The sequence below is a fragment of the Palaemon carinicauda genome, chromosome 27, assembly GCF_036898095.1.
Source record: "Palaemon carinicauda isolate YSFRI2023 chromosome 27, ASM3689809v2, whole genome shotgun sequence".
NCBI lineage: Eukaryota > Metazoa > Arthropoda > Malacostraca > Decapoda > Palaemonidae > Palaemon > Palaemon carinicauda.
The window spans coordinates 36,941,247-36,964,558 of NC_090751.1; the positions used below are offsets into that span (position 1 = coordinate 36,941,247).

General features: G+C 41.3%; 1 protein-coding gene across 2 annotated transcripts in view; it reads left to right on the forward strand.

The window, feature by feature from the left end:
- LOC137620690 (deoxyribodipyrimidine photo-lyase-like) overlaps positions 1 to 23,312 on the forward strand; it is a 61,065-nt gene that overhangs the window by 13,895 nt on the left and 23,858 nt on the right. For both annotated transcript variants that reach the window (XM_068351037.1, XM_068351036.1), the window contains exon 4: positions 31 to 156. In XM_068351037.1, coding sequence (XP_068207138.1) covers positions 31 to 156 — 126 coding nt within the window. The remainder of the gene's footprint in view (positions 1 to 30; positions 157 to 23,312) is intronic.

Consider the following 23,312-nt stretch of genomic DNA (forward strand, 5'->3'; position numbering starts at 1 on the left):
TTTAATTACTTGAATTTTTATTATCGACAGACAATTGGGCTATGCTCTTTGCCCAGCGCTTGGCAATGAAAAATAATGCATCGCTGCATGTTGCCTATTGCCTTCTTCCCAAGTTCTTGGATGCCTCCTACAGGATGTTCGATTTTCTCTTGAAAGGCAAGTGTATATCTTTTAGTGAGTAACTACATTATATTTAAGACTTTATATCTTTATTTTTATAACAGTTTTATCAAAGTTCTGAATGTCATAGCAAATAGTCTGTTGAAACTATTTATAGGAGTAATGATTTTATAATTCAATTTGAAAATAAAGAGTTGAATATTTAGTTGTGATGTGGTAAGCTACGTGGAACATTATTTATAGTTAGTTTTATAAAAAAATGAATCCTGGACGTAGAGAGAGTTTAGTAGTCTGGATAGATCGGTGCCAAGGAGCATGTGGTGCTATGTAGTTATGATTTTGTATGAAGAAACATCTGTTTATATAGTCTAGGTTATAACATGGGCATTTGATGTAAGAGATGGACTTGTATTGAAATATTTGTTTACTTTTGTTTTACAACATCTATAACATGGGCATTTGTTGTAAGTTATGGACTTGTATTGAAATATTTGTTTACTTTTGTTTCACAACATCCATAATTTTACACTAACCTGTATCTCAGTTTATGCCAATTGAAACTCAGGATATAATTTAAAAATCTTGGGCTTGAGATTAGAAAGGAACCCAAGATGTTTTATAGAACATGGAATCATTTAGTAATGATTAAACCTCATCAGGAGATATGGAACTAGGGGTTTTACAAATAAGTATCCATATAACTTGAGTGAAAAGTATAGAGCAGTACATAGCAATGCTCACCAGACTAACCTGTACAGACAGAAATAATCCTATCTTCAATTTCTTAAATTAAGTCATTTTGAAACAGAGGAGAACTAATGAAATTGAAGCTATAAATCCACCTACTAAAGAAAAATTAAACATAAGGAAAAGAACCTTTGTTTCAAAATCCAACATTGTGTGTGTTTTCCCAATATCCAAGAAAGTTCACTAATATAATACATCTACACACATTTGCATTCATGAGTATGGGCTGACATTAGTTTTCCCCTTAAAGGACATTTAAAGATTGTGTGATAAGTAGGCAAAGTTTTAAACTGCTTAGTGCTGTCACCCTTTACTTAGCTGCTACATGTTTGTGAGGTGACCTACAAGATCCCAAGTGAAGACATGTAATTTGGTACTATTTCCTAGAATGGTGTGAATGGAGGAACTTCAGTTTGCTGTTTTTTTTTTTTTTTTGTAAAGTGGTAAATATTTAGCGGAGACAAAGAGAAAGCTTTATCTACTTAAGGTGAAAAGTACCAAGGTTGGTCCTGTTGTGTGGAACTTTACATTTGCAATCAAGTTATATGTTACGCCAGAAGTATAGCTTTTCTTGTAAGGAATCGATACTCTAGACAACTGAGAAGAAATTGCGTCAAGAGAGCTCACTCACTTGCGGGAGAGAGGCATAAATTATGCAATATTTTGTTTGGGGCTGGGAATTCTCTGCCTCTGAAATAAGCAATAACATTCAAATACAGTGGTACCTCTACATACGAATTTAATCCGTTCTACAACCGACTTCGGGTGTCGATAATGTTCGGATGTAGAAACGAAATTTCCCATAAGAATACATTAAATAGGATTAATCCGTGGTTGAGCCCAAAAACCTATGATAACTCCTTAATAAATTACTACACATAATTACACATGACAATATGTACTCTAAATTAGATAATAGAAATGTAAAAAAGAATAATTATCAAGAAATAATAAATAAACGGGTTTTTAGCATCATTTTACCTTAGAAAGTCCAGCCATATTCTTTTGCAAGTTCACTCACGCGGACGCCACGCTCATGCTTTTCAATAATTTCTTGCTTTACTTCTAAAGAAAGCATTTCCTTCTTCCTTTTCTCACCACTACCACTACCACTTGTGAAACTAAGCCTTTTAGGACCCATGCTTTACGTAAAAAAACGTAAAAGGATGTTCGTAAAAAATCACGATTAAAATACAGTTAATAGCAGAACGCACAGGGCACAACCACATGAAGCCGACGAGAACAGAGAAATTACCCAAGCCACGCTAATTGAGGGTCCCTCCGAGGTCGAAGTGCTACCTTCTATCGGCGGAAATAGAAAATACATCCAGCGCTATGAGTACCATCTACGTGTACGGGGTATTGTTTACTTTGGGTGTCGAAAAAAATTTGGGTGTAGAGTAGGAACGTTTTCGAATTGTACTTCGCGTGTCGAAAAATTCGGATACAACCGGTACGACGAAAATTGCTTACTTCGTGTGTCGAAATAAAATTTGGGTGTAGAGTCGAAAAATTGCTCGAATTTTACTTCGGATGTTGGAAAATTCGGATGTAGATACATTCATGTGTAGAGGTTCCACTGTATTCTGTTCAAAATGAGGCTAAGAAGCTTAAGGTTGATGTAAATCTCTGAAGTCTTTCATGTAGTAAAAGAAGTCGAACCTAGTCATCATTGTACAGTCCGTGGTACAATGAAAGACATTATGAAAGTTTTTGAAGTTTCCTGTTCACAATTGTTTTTGCTGCAAATCCACTACTGCCTCATTTCATGTGAGGAAAGTCAGAAAAGTAAACCATTGTCAGTGGGTGTATTGGGGTAGCTAGGCCATTTTGTACTAGCTCATCTAGCATATCATCCTCTGTCATCAAAATGAGAAGTTACCTTGAGGGATCCTCACGGGGGTTGAATCCATCATACACCATTCCTTAAAACATATCCTCTTTCGTAAACTAAAAGCTTCCCATACTGCGGATTTTACTGCATGGTGGCAGTGTCCTTAACTATGGTAGCATGTTGCAGGTGGCAATAGTAACCTTCCAGAACAACTTAGTTACAACCTACCCCATTTACTTATTCCAGCTGCAAGTGCTGCTGTTGGGTTGAACTTTTCAAGTTATATATTTCATTGTACCTTGTTTTGGTTAAGTTAAGGTTATGACCAATTATTTTTCATGAAAGTCCCCTGATGTTCATATTGTTTTCACTTAAAGCTGGGTCAATGTCTACCCCAAAATTAATATATTCAATACCCACTGACATCTGCAGTTTTGTGATTTTGTGCATGAATGATTATGTTGTTTACTAATATTCCCTCTTCTTTGAAGTTTTGTCAGGTTTGAGTCAACTGCTTTGATTATTTAATATAGTGTAAATTAATTTAACCTTAATAACACCTTTCCCCTTCTTTGTTGTCCAGGGTAATCCAGAAAAGATGAAGAACATTCGGTTAACTGCGTATGTTTTGCCTAGTGGTTAGATTTTCTTCTTTTTGTGATATTTTTGGTCATTTCGCATCCTCTGCTTTTTGGTGCAGTGTGTCTGAGATACAGTACAGTAGTTGGTGATCATGTCCACCTTTTTACGCATATATTATGGTGTGCATGTTTAGTAAAGATTATTTTCAATGATGCCTGACAAATGATCTTAGTGGAATTAGTATGGACTGGTAGGAGTCACTTACCATAGGCAGATAGGCACTGTGCATTACAAGAAACAGGCTATCCTTTGATAAATCAAGCCATTGAATTCTCTATGGATTTGTCAGTCAATGGAAAGTGAAAATGACAGAATGGCCTCCACTCCCGGATGTAGCGGGGTGCTAAGAATCTCCTGGTTTATAAAAACTAAAGAAAAATTTAAAATTGGTAATTGGAATATTAGAACCATGAATCAGATTAGGAAGTTACAGCAAGTGGAGAAGTGAAACACGTTGTAAGGGGATTGGTAAGGAAACTTAGACCAAGGCAGTATATATATCTATTAAGGAAGAACGGATGGAGTAGGAAGGGAAGAGGTAGGAATGGTGATACCAAGAGCAGAAAAGGCATTAACGGAGTGGAGAGTTGTAAATAGAAGATTGTTACTTTCAAAGTTTAAATCAAAAGAGTGCAATATGAGTATTATAGTTTGCTATGCACCAACAAATAATTCGCCTGAAGAATGGAAGATAAGTACTATGAAGAACTGCATAGCGTAATAGATGAGGTCCCAGATAGAGATATGAAAATTGAGATTGGTGACTTCAATGTTAAAGTTGGAAGGAATAATCAAGGTATAGAGAATGTGATGGGTGTTGAGGGTCTTGGCAAAGTTGCCAATGAAAATGTAGCACATTTTTTAAGTGCCTGTGCAACAAACAATCTTATCATTGGAGGTACTCTTTTCCAGCACAGGAACCATATGGTAATTACAAATATCAATTAGATCTCAGCAATTTATTGAGAGAAAAAGGACTAAGAAATGTATGAAGCTATAGTGGTGCAGTTATTGGTAGTGATCATCAGCTTCTCATTGCCACCAAAATTAAAACTGAAAACACCCAACAGAAATGTAGGTAGAATACCTAGGTTTGAAACAACTAATTTTCAATATTAAACTTACCCGATAATCATGTAGCTGTCAACTCCGTTGCCCGACAGAATTCTACGGGAGGGATACGCCAGCTATCACTATACTAGAAGGGGGTGTACTCACAAGCGCCACCTGTGGCCAGGTACTACAGTACTTGTTGTTGACGCCACCTCACTTTTTCCTCTGTCGTGCTTCCGGCAAGACGTTCTTGGATACGCTTATGATTTTGGAGTATTGTTCACGGTTTGGTGAAGTATTTCTCTAAAATTTGCAGCTATTCGCTATACTGGAAACTTCTATATTAGCTTAGTTAGCTTTTGGAATTAATTTGATTAATTATGGTGACGAAGAGAGTATGAACTCTCTTTCACCTTTAAATGGCTGACCCTTCCCTTAGACGGAAGTGTTGGTGTCTAAGAGAGTATAGACTCTCTTTCTTAATTTTGCTTAACAAAAGTTATAGATTTATTTTATATCTCTCCGCCTTTTATAGGCCTCTTCGATTAACTTCCTTTTATTATAAACTTATTAAAATTAATTTTTATATTTGTTTATATTCGACCTTTCCTAATAGTAGGCGGTCTTTTCTTGGTAACGAAGTTAATTAACATTGAGCCCGTCATTTCGGTTTTACCTGTTAACATATTTTGCTATTTTAATGTTTTTGAAAGAATTTCTTTGATAGTCTCGTACTGTTTTCAAAGTTGAACTAACGTTTTGTTTTGTCTCTACAGTTGTTGACGTTCAGAACGTTCAACTTGCGCTCTATCGTCACGATAGAGAGAGAATTTTCACGGTGTCACGTTGCAGTAAGAGTAACCGTGTCTAGCGTTTTGTTCATTCTTTCTTAACTTAATGGTTTTAAGCAGCAACCTCCGCCTCCTCCTGCGAGAGCTCCGCCTCCGCAGTCCAGTCTGCCAGGCGTACGAAGTTGAGGTTCCTCAGGCTACCTTACCGCGTTCTGAGTTGCCAGTTACCAGCGTTGTGCAGCAACCTTAACCTTCCTTAAGGCAACCTCAGCAATGGGAGCAGGAGTCTTATGCCTTACTTCCTCCGCTTCCGCTTGCGGTTCCACCAGCGAGGCAACAATCTCTTGAGGTACGACAACCTCTTCCATCAATGAGGCAGCCACCTCAGCACTCGCTGCAGCGACCACCTTAGGCTAGCACCTCAGGAACCTCAACTCGCGAGACAAGAACTGCGTTCTGCGCAGCCGCTACCTCAACTCTCGCAGCTCACACCTCAGGAACCTTAACTCGTTCCTCAGGAACCTGCTACTGCGCATCCGCAACCCTTACAGCAAGCGCAACTCTTAAGGCAGCAACCTCATGCTATGAGTCAGCCACCTCAACGCATGCATCTGCCTTTTTTTCCTCAACTTGAGCTTCTTCCCATTCAACTTGGGAATAACAAATGACAATAATAACACCTCATTACTTTCATAACTTGCATTTGTAATCATATACATGTATGCCTACACAAACATTATGATAATGGAGGTTATTTGTATTACTTATATAAAAATATATATGTATTCCTTGCAATATATTTTTAACAAATCGCAAAATATGGCAAAAATATCTTCTAAACAAAAATGAATCATGAGTTATGAATGTAAGGTAATATTATGTTGATATTAAACCCCATGCAAGCATGCATGTAGTAATGCAGTGTTGCCAACAGGGCGAGTTTCCCTTTCCTGAGGTGAAGTAGATTATAGTACATTTAGTGTAGCTTAATTCTACGATTATCATGCCGGCTATCAAATTCATCAACAAAACAGTCTAAATCAATTCCCTCGGCACGTGCACTTTCAATGAACGGTAATGCGATATTACTCACTCTAGCACTGGTCATGGAATTTCTGAGAAATGTTACACGCCATGCAACACGCTCTGCTTACCTTACAGCATGCTCTACATACAGCATGCTCTGCATACAGCATGCTCTGCATACAACATGCTCTGCATACCTTACCGCATGCTTCTCAGTCACACATCTTTGGTTGTTGCCAACTCACTAGACTGTCAAGCAGTTTCATAACGTTGCCTTCTAGTCTGCTGCTTTTGCACCAGTGAAACCCTCACTGAGAGAACTTAGCTTTTCTCGGATATGGTCCCTGTAGATGAGAAAGTGCTTTTCTCCCTCCTTCTGATATTCCCTTGAGGACTCTGTCATTTGGAGAGGAGCCTTTAGCTGCGTAGCCTCCTATGGACTTTTATTTAAGCATAACATGCTTCCAGGGAAGGTAATGGTTCCACTTCAGTCGCTAATCCCGTCTGTTACCACACCTGCTCCCATAGACCTTGAGCTGTGTTGCAAGACATGCAGTCCAAGCTTAGTCCTTGTTAGAGGATTTTTTGTTTACGGAGTCAATGTGTCACTGGGAAGACGTTCAACAACCAGCAGAAGTGACTTGTTGTGACGCAGTGCGGCAACCTCAGCAACCCGATAAGGAGTTGTCTGTACGACCCAGACAGTCTAGACAGCTTCGGGTTGTCACTGTACTTCCTCGCTTCCCCATGGTTGACAGTTCACAGACTGTGCAGCAGTACCATGATCTTGTGTCCGGCTCCGTCAGACGACTGGCTTTTAAGAGCTCCCACAAGTCGTCGCTGTCTGGAGATTCTCAAATGGACTATGGATCTGACCAAGGAACTGGGCCTCCTGGTCAATTTTGAGGAGTCTCAGCTCGTCCCATCCCAGACCATTGTCTCCTTGGGTATGGATCTTCAGAGTCGAGCTTTTCGGGCTTTTCCGTCGGCCCCAAGGATCTTCCAAGCCCTAGAATGCATCCAGAGCATGCTGAGAAGGAACCGATGCTCAGTCAGGTAGTGGATGAGTCTAACAGGGACACTTTCATCGCTGGCCCTGTTCATCGTGTTAGGGAGACTCCACCTCCCCCCCCTTCAGTATCATCTAGCTGCTCACTGGATAAAGGACATGACGCTAGAGACGGTCTCAGTTCCTGTTTCCGAAGAGAGGAGGTCTTCTCTCGCGTGGTGTAAGAACAGCTTTCTTCTCAAGGAAGTCTACCTTTGGCTGTTCAGAAACACAACCGCCGTCTCCTCTCGGACGCATCAGACACGGGCTGGGGTGCGACTTTGGACGGACAAGAATGCTCGGGAACATGGAATCAGGAGCAAAGGACACTTCACATCAATTGCAAGGAGTTGTTGGCGGTTATTCTGGCCTTGATAAACTTCAAGTCCCTCCAGCTTAACAAAGTGGTGGAGGTGGACTCTGACAACACCACAGCCCTGGCTTACATCTTCAAGCAGGGAGGGACTCTTTCGTGGAAGTTGTTCTAGATCGCAAGGGACCTCCTCATCTGGTCTAAAGATCGAAAGCTCACGCTGGTAACGAGGTTCATTCAGGGCGGTATGAATGTCATGGCAGATCACCTCAGCCGGAAGGGTCAGGTCATCCCCACAGAGTGGAGCCTTCTCAAGAATGTTTGCAGCAGACTTTGGGCCCTGTGGGGTCAGCCAACCATAGATCTGTTCGCTACATCGATAACCTAGAGACTCCTGTTGTATTGTTCTCCAATTCCAGACCCAGCAGCAGTTCACGTGGATGCTTTTCTGCTGGATTGGTTCCATCTCGACCTGTATGCATTCCCGCCGTTCAAGATTGTCAACAGGGTACTTCAGAAGTTCTCCTCTCGCAAAGGGACACGGCTGACGTTGGTTGGCTCCGCTCTGGCCCGCGAGAGAATGGTTCTTAGAGGTACTGCAATGGCTGGTCGACATTCCCAGGACTCTTCCTCTAGGAGTGAACCTTCTAAGTCTACCTCACGTAAAGAAGGTACACCCAATCCTCCACGCTCTTCGTCTGACTGCCTTCAGACTTTCGAAAGACTCTCAAGAGCTAGGGGCTTTTCGAAGGAGGCAGCCAGAGCGATTGCCAAAGCAAGGAGAACATCCACTCTCAGAATCTATCAGTCTCAAGGGGAAGTCTTCCGTAGCTGGTACAAGACCAATGCAGTTTCCTCAACCAGTACCACTGTAACCCAGATTGCTGACTTCCTGTTATATCTAAGGAAAGTAAGATCCCTTTCAGCTCCTACGATCAAGGGTTACAGAAGTATGTTGGCAGCGGTTTTCCGCCACAGAGGCTTGGATCTTTCCACCAACAAAGACCTACAGGACCTCCCTAGGTCTTTTGAGACCTCAAAGGAACGTCGGTTGTCCACTCCAGGCTGGAATCTAGACGTGGTCCTAAGGTTCCTTATCTCATCAAGATTTGAACCTCTCCAATCAGCCTCTTTTTAGGACCTCACATTAAAAACTCTTTTCCTCGTGTGCTTGACAACAGCTAAAAGAGTAAGTGAGATCCACGCCTTCAGCAGGATCATTGTTTTCACATCTGAGACGGCTACATGTTCCTTGCAGCTCGGTTTTTGCTAAACGAGCTTCCTTCACGTCCTTGGCCTAAGTCGTTCGAGATCCCAAGCCTGTCCAACTTGGTGGGGAATGAACTGGAGAGAGTACTTTGCCCAGTTAGAGCTCTTAGGTACTATCTAAAAAGGTCTTAACCTTTACAAGGACAATCAGAAGCCTTATAGTGTGCTATGAAGAAACCTTCTTTTCCAAGTTCTAAGAACTCAGTTTCTTACTATTCAGGCTTCTGATTAGAGAAACACATTCTCATCTGAAGGAAGAAGACCTTGCTTTGCTGAAGGTAAGGACACATGAAGTGGGAGCTGTGGCTACTTCAGTGGCCTTCAAACAGAGCCATTCTCTGCAGAGTGTTATGGATGCAACCTATTGGAGAAGCAAGTCAGTGTTCGCATCATTCTATCTCAAAGATGTCCAGTCTCTTTACGAGTACTGCTACACCCTGGGACCATTCGTAGCAACGAATGCAGTAGTAGGCGAGGGCTCAGCCACTACATTCCCATAATCCCATAACCTTTTAACCTTTCTCTTGAATACTTTTTATGGGTTGTACGGTCGGCTAAGAAGCCTTCCACATCCTTGTTGATTTGGCGGGTGGTCAATTCTTTCTTGAGAAGCGCCGAGGTTAAAGGTTGTGATGAGGTCCTTTAGTATGGGTTGCAGCCCTGTATACTTTAGCACCTTTGAGTTGATTCAGCCTTCCAAGAGGAACGCTGTGCTCAGTAAGGAAGACGATCTTATTAAAGGCAGAGTAACGGTTCAAGTCGACTTCCTTACCAGGTACTTATTATTTCATTGTTATTGTGGATAACTGATTATATGAAATACGGGATACTTAGCTATCCTTTAGTCTTGTACACTGGTTTTTCACCCACCCCCCTGGGTGTGAATCAGCTACATGATTATCGGGTAAGTTTAATATTGAAAAATGTTATTTTCATTAGTAAAATAAATTTTTGAATATACTTACCCGATAATCATGATTTAATTGACCCACCCTTCCTCCCCATAGAGAACCAGTGGACCGAGGAAAAAGTGAGGTGGCGTCAACAACAAGTACTGTAGTACCTGGCCACAGGTGGCGCTTGTGAGTACACCCCCTTCTAGTATAGTGATAGCTGGCGTATCCCTCCCGTAGAATTCTGTCGGGCAACGGAGTTGACAGCTACATGATTATCGGGTAAGTATATTCAAAAATTTATTTTACTAATGAAAATAACATGCTTCTAGAAGATGATCACAGAGAAACATATGCAATTGAATGTAGAAAACAATATGCCATCTTAGAAACTTTGACAGATGAAGAGCAGACAATTGATGAAGAATGGTGTGATTTTAAGAACATACCATTCAGTTGGTAGTGAAGTTTTGGGACTTGCAGTTACAAGGAGAAAGCCACGGATATCAAATGATACTTAGGATATTATATAGAAAACATACAAAGACAGAAATTGATTGTTAAAAGTTTTATAGGAAGTAATGAAAATTATAAGGTAGAGCATGCTAAGTATTCTAGTATTGATAGGGAAGCCAAAATAAAAGTCGGAGTGGCTATGGTATAAGAATAGCTCATAGAATTAATAAAATCTCTGCAGGAGCAAAGAAGAAGCATATCCCTATCAAAAGAGGGATGGATTTAGTATAACAACAGAAGATGAAGAAAAGCAATGTTGGATGGAACACTTTAGTGAGGTATGATTGATTGATTTAAAGTTTTCAGGCATCCTGACATCTAAGGTCATTGACGCCGTAGTGAAGTATGAAGGGAATAATTTGATTGATATACCTGAAGCTGATGAAAACCTTGATGTGCCCATGAATGAGTTCAGTGTGTTTGAATTCGAAGCTATCATTAAGAAACTCAGGAGATGGAAAGTCCCTGGTTATGATGGGGGTAACATCCGAGATGATACTGGCAGAAAATGGAGTGATCCCCAGAATACTTACAAGATTATTTTGTAGAATGTGGCATGAAGAAGCAAACCTGATGAATGGGAATCAAGAGTGTTGGTGAAAACAGCTACAGAGGCATCACACCTAGACAATTGTCATAAAAATATTTACAGTAGTATGCTTATTGTAAAGAGACTAGAGGGAAAGATTGATGAAAAGCTAAAAGATGAACAAACAGGATGTAGAAAAGGTTGAAGTTTTACTGACCAAGTTTCCATATTGAGATATACAACAATGGGTAGAATATAGAAATCCACATTTGATGGTATTTGTGGACTATGAAAAGGCCTTTGGTAGTGTGCACCAGCCAATTTTGTGGAGAGTCCTGCATTATTATGGAATTCCTCTTAAATATGTAAACTTGAATAAGTCTGTTCATGAGCATAGCAAGTGCAAAGTTAATGAAGTCCTATGAAAGGAATTTCCTGTGAACAGCAAAGTACTCCGAGGGAAAGTTTTGTCACTAATGTTGTTTATCCTCCTCATGGATTTGGAGATGATGGAGAAGGATTGGTAATGGGAAATTAGATGACTGAGAGTATGCTGATGACACTGTCATTATTATTAGCAGAATACCACAGGATTTAGAATGCTTGCTTATACCACAGGATTTGCAATGCTTGCTTACCAGAATGCATAAATTATCGCAGGAGGTTTGGCTCAAGATAATTAGAATAAAGACAGATGATGAGAATGGAATATGCAATGGAAAAGGAAATATCATTGGAAGGAGAAAGAATAAATGAGGTAGAATCATTTAGCTATTTTGAAACTATGATCTCTAACACAGGGTCTTTAGAATTGAAGTTTAATGAAAGATTGAAAAAAGCAAATCAGACAATGGCTAGAGTAGGTAAAATTTGGAAATCAAATTGCCTGAAATCACTTATAAAAATCAGGCTATTCTGTATATCAGTTTAGTGAGATCGATGTTACTTTATGGACATGAGTCACATTATGGCAATGAAACTCTCCTACAGATTTAGTAGATTTGAGAACAAATCCCACTGAAAAATATTGAGAGTTAAATGGCAGGACAGGATTAGAAATGAAACTATAAGAGAGATTATCCGAGTGCCTTATGTGGAGGAGATCATGGTGATGGGTAGATGGAGATGGTTTGGGCCATGCTCTTTGCACTCCCCGAGAGAGATTAATTCACCAAACATTTAATTGGCCTCCACCAGGTACTAGAAGTGTTGGAAGATTGATTGATTGATTGATTGAAAGTTTTCTGGCATCCTGACATCTAAGGTCATTGACGCCGATACCATTTACTGTATATGAAAATTAAAAGAGAATTCGATTAAAACCATAAAAATTAAGAAGTCATTAAAATAGTTAAATAGTTTTCAGAAGACCTGCTTCTGAAATAAATCTAAAAATTCCGCTCGCATAGTAAGACACATCATGTCCAAGAATCTTGGCAAGGATAAACCTGCCATCCTCACCTCGAGCCTCAAACAGATATCTATTTCTTAAGTTAGTAAAATTAGGGCAATCGGTCAACAAATGCCTCACTGTTAAAGGTACTAAGCAGTCCTCGCAATACGGTTGGTGTTGGCCCTTCAGCAGAAACTCGTGTGTCAACCGTGTGTGACCAATACGGAGACGACAAAGAGTCGTCTCCCATTTTCGGGGAATCATGTTATACCTCCAAGGTGATATGATATTTGTTACTTCCCTCATTTTATTGCCGTCTTGACTGTCCCAGTGCTGTTGCCATTTATCACAAACCAATTTCTTGATGTAAGGTAGGAGATCGTTACATGGAATGGGATACCTCCTTGGTAGCAACTCGGATGCCGCATTCTTCGCCAGTAAATCTGCCTTCTCATTCCCAGACACACCTACATGTGCTGGAACCCAACAAAATCGAACAGTTATACCTTTCCGTCCAATAATAAAAAGCCATTCTAAAATCTTTAAAACTAGAGGGTTACTAGAATTAAAAACTTCTAAAGCTTGAAGAACACTCCTTGCATCACTAAAAATTGTAAAATTACCCTCCTTTTCCAAAGCTATTTTCTCAATAGCGGTTAATATGCCATACAGTTCGGCAGTAAATATGGAAGCTGTTAGAGGAAGTGCACCTCTACAATTAAAATCATTACTATGTACTCCAAATCCAACGCCAGCATCAGATTTGGAGCCATCAGTATATATAAAAGTCGATCCCCTATGTTCTTCGACATGTTCCATAAAAAGAGACCTGGATTCTAAGTCAGTCATATTCTTCTTAACTCCAATAAAGTATTTACAAAAAGATATGTCAGGTAATTTCCATGGAGGCGTTGATGATACCTTGAATGGAAGTACCTTATTTCTAATTATATCCAGACTATTTAAAAATCGTTTCACCCGAAAGCCATAAGGTTGAGGAGATTTTGGGTGCAACTCAAAGTATGATGCGTGTCTTACAAGGCTTGCAGTCTGAAAGGCTAGAGAGCTAGGGAGTCTTTGCAATCTAAACCAATACCGAAGAATGGAAGACATTCGGTAAAGGTCTAGAGGTAACTCTCCAGCATCAACAAGGAGACTTGGGATAGGCGAGGTTTTAAAAGCTCCAGTAGATAATCTAATACCTGCATGATGTATCGAGTCTAATATTTTTAACCGGCTTGGGGTGGCTGAAGAATATACCTCACAACCATAACTAATTTTGGAAAAAATCAAGGCCTTGTATAATTTTAAAATAGTATTGCGGTCTGCCCCCCATGATGTATGGGACAATACTTTTAAGATATTCAGAGCTTCAACACATTTAGCTTTTAGCGCTTTTAGGTGAGAAACCCATGTAAGTCTACAGTCAAATATCAAACCTAAAAATTTGGTTTCCGATACACATGGTATCCGTTGACCTTTAATGTATATATCCGGGTCTGGATGTACTCCCCGGATACGACAAAAATGGACAATGGTAGTTTTACTTGTCGAGAACTTAAATCCATTCATGTCAGCCCACTGGATAATTTTATCAATAGAGAGTTGGACTTTTCTCTCAACCATTGCCATTCTAGTGCCAGCAAATGATATTGAGAGATCATCCACAAATAGTGTTGAGAGAACATCCTGGGGAATGGCTGAGGATATCCCATTAATTGCTAGTGCAAAAAGGGTTACACTCAGCACACTACCCTGAGGAACTCCTTCTTCCTGGCACTTACTCTCTGATAGAGTTTCCCCCACTCTCACTTGAAAAACTCTACGTGAAAGAAATGCCTGAATAAATAGTGGAAGCTCTCCTCTCAATCCCAATTCATGAATGGTTTTGAGAATACCATATCTCCATGTGGTATCATATGCCTTTTCAAGGTCAAAAAATACTGTAACATGGTGCTGTTTGGAAGCAAAGGCTTCACAAATAGATGACTCAAGTCGTATCAACACATCAGTCGTTGAGTGCATTTTTCGGAATCCACATTGAATCAGTGAAAAAATACCTTTCTTTTCAAGGTACCATATCAGCCTTGCATTGACCATCTTCTCCATGATTTTACATAAACAAGATGTCAATGCAATAGGACGATAGTTTGCTGCTAAAAACTTGTCTTTACCGGGTTTTAAAAAGGCTAAAATAATGGCTAGTTCCCAAACACTTGGGTAGCTATGATCATGCCATATTCTATTAATAATGCTTAAAATAAATAGCTTTGTATTAAAATGTACATGTTTAATCATTGCATATGGAATTCCATCGGGTCCAGGGGCTGTATCGTTGCAATGAGCAAGTGCGGAATCAAATTCTCTTTCAGTGAAAGGAGAATTATACGACTCTTCCCTTCTTGTTGCAAAATTTAAAATTTTCTTTTCTTCAGTGCTCCTATACTGGTGACCAGGGGCTCCTTCACACTTGCTGGATACATTTGAAAAATGATTAGCCAGGGCATTGCTAACTTCATTTGCTTCAGTTACATACTGGCCATTCACCTTCAACACTGGTGGTGGGTTGGGGGTGAATTTGCCAGCTATCTTTTTTACTTTCCTCCACACAGAAGATGGTGGTGTTCTACTGTTAATAGAGGAAACAAAAGACATCCATGACTGGCGCCTTGCTTCTTTCATGGCAAGACGGAACTGTGCTCTACATTTGTACATTATTAAATTCTCATCAGTTCTGCGTCTACGCAATCGTGTTAGAGATCTTCTTGTGGCTCTGTGGAGTGCAGTTAATTCTGAAGACCACCACGGGACTGGTCGTCGTTTGAATAACCCTGTTGTTTTGGGAATTGAATTGACTCCTGCTGTATGAAGAGTTCCATTCAGTAGGTCTATGGCATCATCAATACTTTCAAACTGTTCTGCTCTCCCTTCGATTTCACTTAGCTCACAAAATTTAACCCAGTCTGCCTTGTCTAGATTCCAACGTGGCGATCTTTGCAAAGGCGGACCCTTGTTGGTGTTTATAATGATTGGTGCATGATCACTAGTATGCCAATCATCTAATGTCCTCCAATCAAAATCAAGAAGGCAGTTAGAGCTTGCAATTGAAAGGTCAATGCATGACAAAGTACCTGTCTGAACATGGAAGTGTGTGGGCTCTCCGGTATTAAGGAGTCCCACATCCTCATTCTCCACAATTGATGAGATAATATTGCCCCTTGTGTTGGCCAAAACATCACCCCATAAAGGATGTCTACCATTCATATCTCCCAGTAAGAGAAAAGGTTGAGGGAGTTGTTGAATGACCTCTGCTAAATCATCATATAAAATATTATCATTTGGAGGTAAGTACAGAGAGCATATTGTATATTTTCTCCCAATATCAATTTGTACAACAACTGCCTGCAGGGTTGTACGTATAGACATGGGTATTTGGGGAACATCTCGACGAATGTACATGAGACTTCCGCCATGGCTCTCTGCTTGTTGATTATATGGTGTTCTATAGCTAACATACTCTCGAGGACTAGGAGTGTTAGAATCAAGCATACTTTCCTGTAGACATACAATTATGGGGGAATGCTCATGAATTAGGAGCTTAAGTTCTTCATATTTCGCCCTCAAACCCTGACAGTTCCATTGCAAAATGGAGGAGAAAACTATGGATTATTTCTGGAAGACATCTTGGATGAGGTCTTCCCATTAGCAGTTTTTAATGTAACATTATTACCAGTATGTTTCTTCAGAGGTGGTCTTGTTATGTTGGGTTTAACGTTGGTGTTTTTCTTTGTATTCTTTTTATCTATTTGTTGAGGTGGATGGTGGACCTCAACTTGAATTTCTGATTTATTCAGTCCATCTTCTGGTTCATTAGAAACATCAACAGACAAAACATCAAATTTATTTGATGTCATAACCTTAACGTTTCTAATGGAGGGTGGAGAGAGAGATGGAGGTCTCTCTCTTTTGCGATTAATAGATGGTGGGATTCGAGGTTTTTGCACCTTTCCCACAACAGGTGCATCAGGTAAGTTAGTCTTAAGTGGAACCTCCATCAGATCAGGCAAGGACATGGCCTGAGAGAGGTTTGTATTACTTTTTGTAATGGTGGCTGAAGGCTGTACAGCAATGGGCAATGACCTAGTGTTAATACACCGTGGTAAAGCCTCAGGAGGTGATAAGGTTACCTCGTTATTTGACATTTTGTCAGATAGTATACTTTTTTTTTGAGCTATTGGCAGTGCTAGGTTGGTTTGATTTTAATGCCTTAGCATATGTATTTGATTTATTTAATAGTCTTTTGGCATGGGTCACACTTATGTGTTCTAAGTTTGATTTGTTGAGGGCAGCTTCCTCCAACTTATATAGCTCGCAAATCTTGTCTGTGGATTTGTGATTCGAGCTGCAATTTAAACACCTGGCTCCAAGTGCACACTCTCCATGGTAAGATTTGGAGCAAATACCACACATCTTCTCATTTTTGCAAACTTTGGACGGGTGCCCAAATTTAAAACAATTAAAGCATTGCAATGGCTTCTGCTTGAAGGGTCTTACTTTAATCCTTTCCTTCTCGATAATAATATGAAAAGGTACATCAGCATCCTGGAACGTAAGGATTATCATTGATGTACCTGGGACTTTATGAACTTTCCAAACATTTAATGGACACATGGCCAGTATCTCCTCCTCTGTAAAATCATATAGGTCTCTGTTAAAAACTACGCCCCTTCCGTAGCTAAAATTTAGGTGGGGTTTGACATCTAACTTAATGTCATCATTATTTATTTTCATATTGGACAATATTACCGACTGTGTACTGGATTTGGCATGGATAAGGAAACTATTTTTTCCGAAACGAGATATATCGCCTGGTGCAATAGTTCCTACTTTTTTCTGAATCAATTTGCATATTTTAAAATAATTCCCTGTAACCCCCTTTGATTCAGCTATAAGCCACATCGGTGGTTTTGGATTTCTCTGGGAGGGCATGACTAAATCTGTGCCTTTTTCCAACCAATCGGCAGGCCTGTACACATCTAAATCTTTTGGTACCTTATCGCAGAGAGCAGCCGCGACATTCAAGTTATTAATTTTAATATTATTCAAATTACTTATTGCACTAAATGCTTCGTCATAACTACTATAAGATATCCATGAATCCCAAGTTTCAGCTACAAGTTTCATCCTTATTTCTTTTATGCATCCATAGCATTCAAATGCTTTACATAGATCATCATAATTTGTTTCTATTGAAATTTGTGTAACATGGAGGATTCGAAGTTTCCTCGTGTTACCCAAATTACTCGATTTAGAAATATCAGTAGAATGGTCCTTTCCCGTTCCGAGGTCATCAACAGAGCTATCCCTTATCACATTAGCAGAGGTCGTCAACAGTGCCGGGGGAGAGTCAGCGTATCCAGGGGATGGGGGTTCGTTCCTTAAAGAATCCATTATAGTAAAGAGGGAAAAGAGTTAGTTTGATGTACCTGCTCGAGAATGTTAGGCCATCACGCGTCAGAAAGGAAATTTGCACTCTCTACTATCGGCACAATGAGAGTATACTTCCCAGATGGTCCACTCCATACCCTACCCGAAGGATAGCATCAAAACAGATATAGAGGCACAGGTGTAAGCTGAACCCGCCTGTTAGGACTGACCAAGAAATTATGGAATCATCCTCCCCATATCTATAATGACGGGCTTCCGGCCAAAAGCCGAGAGTCCTACCCCAAGCATTGGATCCCCCTGGATTCCGAAGACCCAACACTTGAGAATAGTTCCGCCAAAAAGGTCCAAACCATCTTCGGGATGGCTGAAATCATCCAATACTCTCATATATAGCTTTGAATGCAAACACCTCCCAACCGCGATACATCCTCCCACTCATCAAAGCAGGCAGCAATAAAGGATGTATGAACATCCCCGCCGGGGCTACAATGGATGTGAAAACATCCAAGCCATATGAGAAAAAAAAAAAAATAAATAAATATATATGTACATAATATATACACACATATAATGAGGGAAAGCAAGACTAAAGAAAGTTTGTGAAATTAGGATAAGGTCGAAGTAGTATTGAGAAAAAGAAAAAGGTAAAAGAGAGAAATTTAGATTCGAACTGGGGGAGCAATTTCCCCAAGTTCGAGAGCCCTCTTGCCCGTCACCAAGTTTCAGCACGGGAATTAAATGCCGTGCTGAAGCTTAATGACTTCATCAAGGCATTCTCTCATTAAGAGGGAGTGTTGGAAGAACCAGGCTTACGTGGCTGTGGACTACGAAGCCTAAAGTTGGAGAGGATGAATGGAGAAGTATCGAATTAAAAGCTCAAGATAGAGATGACTGATGAAATCTAATCAAGGTCCTTTGCGTCAATGGGCGTAGGGGGAGGAGATGATGATTTTCGATATCACTTCAGGACATTAAAGTTTTATATTAAAATCAGCGGCAAGCCTAGTCAGATTAATATTTTACTTGTCATAAGATATAGGAAGATCATGATCCGCTTTCTTTTTGTGTTTTCCGCTTGGTATTTTTTTTACTTTGTAAATCTTGTGAAGAGGTGTGCTTAAAGTTCAGAGCGTGAATGAAAGCTTACTTTTTGTTCAGAGAATCCAGTGAAGGTTAGGCTTATAAGTCAGTGGCTGCTAGTTTTATTTTTTATTTTTCAATTTTCACCTTTTCCGACTCATTTTGTAATTATAGGAGGCCATTGTAATTTTGCTCCTGAAATCTTTATACTGAAACTCAACTTATAGGTCTATGATGGTCTTAGGACTCAAATTTTCCTGAGAGGAAAAGTTTCTCTCTTATCTAATTTGGAAAGACTGCTACCAGTTCATTGGGTATGTTCCTTCGTGAAAAGTCTGTCGAATGCCTCTGGCCTTCAACCATTGCTTATTCAGTAATACAAGTTAGTTTTCAATATTAAACTTAGCCGGTGATCATATAGCTGTCAGCTCTGCTGCCCGACAGAAAAACCTAAGGACAAAATACGCCAGCGATCGCTATACAGGTGGGGGTGTACATCAACAGCGCCATCTGTCGAGCAGGTACTCAAGTACTCCATGTCAACACAGAACCAATTTTCTCTCTGTCGTGCCACTGGCAAGACCTACTAAATACGCTGTTACTAACTGGATTTGTTTTCACAACTATTTGGTGAAGTACACTATTCCAGTTTTGAGCTTTCGCTATGCAGGGGTTTTATCTTCATCTCAAAACTTGAACTCGTTTTGGATAGATTTAATTATGGTGAAAAAGAGAGTATGGACTCTCTTTCACTTTTAAATGGCCGACCCTTCCCTTAGACGGAAGTGTGTTTAGGTTTTTAGTAATTTTGCTTAACACGTTATAGATCTATATATTTTATATCTCTCCGCCTTTATTAGGCCTCTTCGATTAACTTTCCATTTATTATAAACATATAAAAATTAATTTTTATGTTTTGTTTATATGCGACCTTTCCTGATAGTAGGCGGTCCTAACTTGGAACCGAAGTTAATCAACGTTGAGCCCGTTATATCGTATTTAGCCTTTAAAGAATTTAAAACTTTTTAAATTTAATGCTTTATGAAAGAATTTCTTTGATAGTCTCGTACTGTTTTCAAAGATGAACTAACGTTTAGTTTTTTAGTCTACGCAGTTGTTGACGTTCAGGACGTTCAACATGCGCTCTATTGTTACGATAGAGAGAGTGTATCACGGTTTCACTTTGCAGTAAGAGTAAATCGATTCTGACGTTTCGTTCATTCTTTCATAGCTTAAATGGTTTAAATTCTAAATTAAAGGAACTTTTAAGGAACTTTTTATTTGGAAAACCTTTCAGTTTTTTCCTTTAGCCAAATAACATGTTTTGACGATATATATAGGCTCTTCTCTCAGGTGCGAAATCAAGAGAGAAAGAGAGAGAGAGAGATAGAGACGGAGGGAGAGAGAGGAGAAAAAACGTTCCGTTCAAGCGGGTAACGTTGTTCTCGTGTTACTCTCCTCCCTAGTCGCTGTACGGGGAAGAAGGTAAAACGTTTCTAGGGTTTTATTCTTGTCCCCAGGCTATGTGCGGTGAGAGATTGTAAACGTAGTTTATTTTAACTAGTGTTTAGTCTCTTTTCCAGCCACTGAATTCTTTATCTTTATATATGTTTTCTGTTTTTGCTAGTATTAATTTCGATTTCAGTGAAATAAGTGCAAAACAGAAAATCGAAGTGATAAAGTGATATGCGCAAAGTGTTACAGTGTTGCGTCCGAGGGTTCGTCTGTTCGTGCCTGTCGTTCACCTAGTCCGGGACCTCTTGCAAGCTCCCAAGCCCAGGGGAGAAGTAATGTCGAACGACTTATGGGTTCGTCAGGCCTTGATCAACGAACAGACGTTTTCCCTCCGTGGTTTCGGGCGTATCTACCCAAGATCGCCCCACCCACACAAAGACGAGAGAGCCCATTTACTTCTCGTCTGCGGAAGAGGTTTCTCGTAAGAAACCTTGGACCAAGGTCTCGCAGCTTATTAAGCGCAAGTCGGTCCCTTCCGCGCAAGTCCAACGGCCCAGGTGTAGCCACTGGGTCAGTTCGGACTCGCTGCAGTCTTCCGATGACTGCACACCTCCTAAGAGAGGCAAAGTGGTACCGCAACAGGCAGTAACACCGTCTGTTGCCGCACCTGCTGCTGTAGACCCTAAGTGGTCTTTGCTACAGTCTATGCAGACACAGTTAGCATCTTTTATGCAGGAGTATCGTGCGGAGAAGGTTGACGCTGCACCCGTTAGCCTACAACCAACCACGGTTGTGCGTACAGTAGACGCTGACGCTACCTGCTCCCGCACTCCGCCTGTGAGAGTTCCACCTCCCATGCGCAGTGTACCCTGCCAGCCGCACGTTGACGTTCACAGACGCACGCTACCCTCCGTTGACGTTCGCGAGTTACCACAACAACAGGAGGGTGGAGTTAAGTTGCTTTGTTTTGACGCTGTGCTTCAACCTCCGCAACCCTTTGTGGTTACCGCTACTCGCCCGCAGCAGACTAGTCAGTCAGGAGTAGAGGCTTTGCTTCCCCACACAGCTATGGTTGTTGCCAGCTCACAGACTGTCTAGCAGTTACATGACGTTGCCTTCTGGTCTGCTACTAATGCACCAGTGCTGTATGTCCTTACGCAACTGTTGTGGTTGACAGTTCAGTTTTTGACAGTTCACAGACTGTCAAGCAGTTACATAACGTTGCCTTCTGGTCTGCTGCTAATGCACCAGTGAGACCCTCACTGAGATACTTAGCTTTTCTCGGACAAGGTTCCTGTAGATGAGAAAGTGCTGTTCTCCCTCCTACTGATATTCCTTTGAGGACTCTGTCATTTGGAGAGGAGCCTTAAGCTGCTTAGCCTCCTATGGACTTTAATTAAATCATGATGATTTTTTAAGGAGCTTCGTCCGGATCTTGTAACTGCTGCTCCTCGTTCGCCTCACGTCAGAACTTACACTAGGCCTAGCTACCTCGAAGCCGTTGTTGTTAAGCTAGTGCTCTCTCGCTCTCCTAGAGAGCATTACGTTGGCTAGGCGACTGGTTTTTGCACCAGGAGGAGTTTTAGGGATACAGCCTTTGATTTCCCTTCTTTTAAACTGGCTTATAGAGCGAGAGTCTGATAGGACACGAGAGAAGTTCTCGGCTTGGGAGTTCATGCCTCTGCCCAGGTAGACTTCTCAATTCTGGTAGACTCGCCCTGGCGCCTAGCCAGGAGACGCTCCAGTTGTTTACAGGTCAACTTCTCAACTTTTGTCGAGCCTTTGAAGTTTTGCTGTACTATTATGCACACATAACAAGGCTTCCAGGGATGGTAAATGGTTCCGCCTCAGTCGCTAACCCCGTCTGTTGCCACACCTGCTCCCGTAGACCCTAAATGGGCTTTGCTGCAAGACATGCAGTCCAAGCTTGTGTCCTTGATAGAGGACTTAAATACGGAGAAGAACCTTCTGGCCAACAACCTTCCTACCGGTTGGTTGTGCGCCCTGTTGACGCTGAGGTATCCTACTCGCGTCTGCCAGTTGAGGTGGTTCCTCCACCGATGCGACCCAGTGTGGGTTGCCAGTCGCACGTTGACGTTAAGCGACGCTCGGAGGTGGTTGTTGACGTTCAGTGTGTCACTAGGAAGACGTTCAACAACCAGCAGAGGTGACTTGTTGTGACGCAGTGCGTCAACCTCAGCAACCCGGTAGGGTGTTGACTGCACAACCCAGACAGTCTAGACAGTTCGGGTTGACGCTGTACTTCCTCGCGCACCCATGGTTGTTGACAGTTCACAGACTGTGCAGCAGTGCCATGATATTGCGTCCGGCTCCGTCACGCATCCACCAGTGCGACCGGACTCAGCGAGTCAGACGTTGCCCACTCCGTTGCCGTTTCCTCATCAGTTTCAGATGACGAACCCTCTGATGAGGACGTTGCTGAACAAGACGATCAACCCCCAGCCCTGCTATCCATCCAGAAGATGCTGAAGAAGGAACGCTGCCCAGTCAGGCTGTGGATGAGTCTGGTAGGGACACTGTCATCCGTGGATCAATTTGTGTCACTAGGAAGACTACACCTCCGTCCTCTTCTATACCATCTAGCTTTTCACTGGAAAAAGGACAAGACGCTAGAAGCGGTCTCGATCCCGGTTTCCGGAAAGATAAAGTCTGGTCTGACTTGGTGAAAGGACTATATCAACCTTAGAGAGGGTCTTCCCCTGACTGTTCAGACTCCCAACCACGTTCTCTTCTCGAACGCATCGGACGTAGGCTGGGGTGCGACATTAGACGGTAGGGAATGCTCGGGATTATGGAACTCGAGTCAAAGGATAATGCATTTCAACTGCAAGAAGCTACTGGCAGTACGTCTGACCTGGAAAAGCTTCAGGTCTCTCCTTCAAGGCAAAGTGGTGGAGGTGAACTCGGACAACACCACGGCTTTGGCGTACATCTCCAAGCAAGGAGGGACCTACTCTCTGACATGGTACGAGATCGCAAGGGACCTCCTCACCTGGTCAAAAGGTCTAGACATTTCACTAGTAACGAGGTTCATCCAAGGCAACTTGAATGTCATGGCAAATTGTCTCAGTCGGAAGGGACAAATAATTCCAACAGAATGGACCCTCCACAAGGATGTATGCAAGAGACTTTGG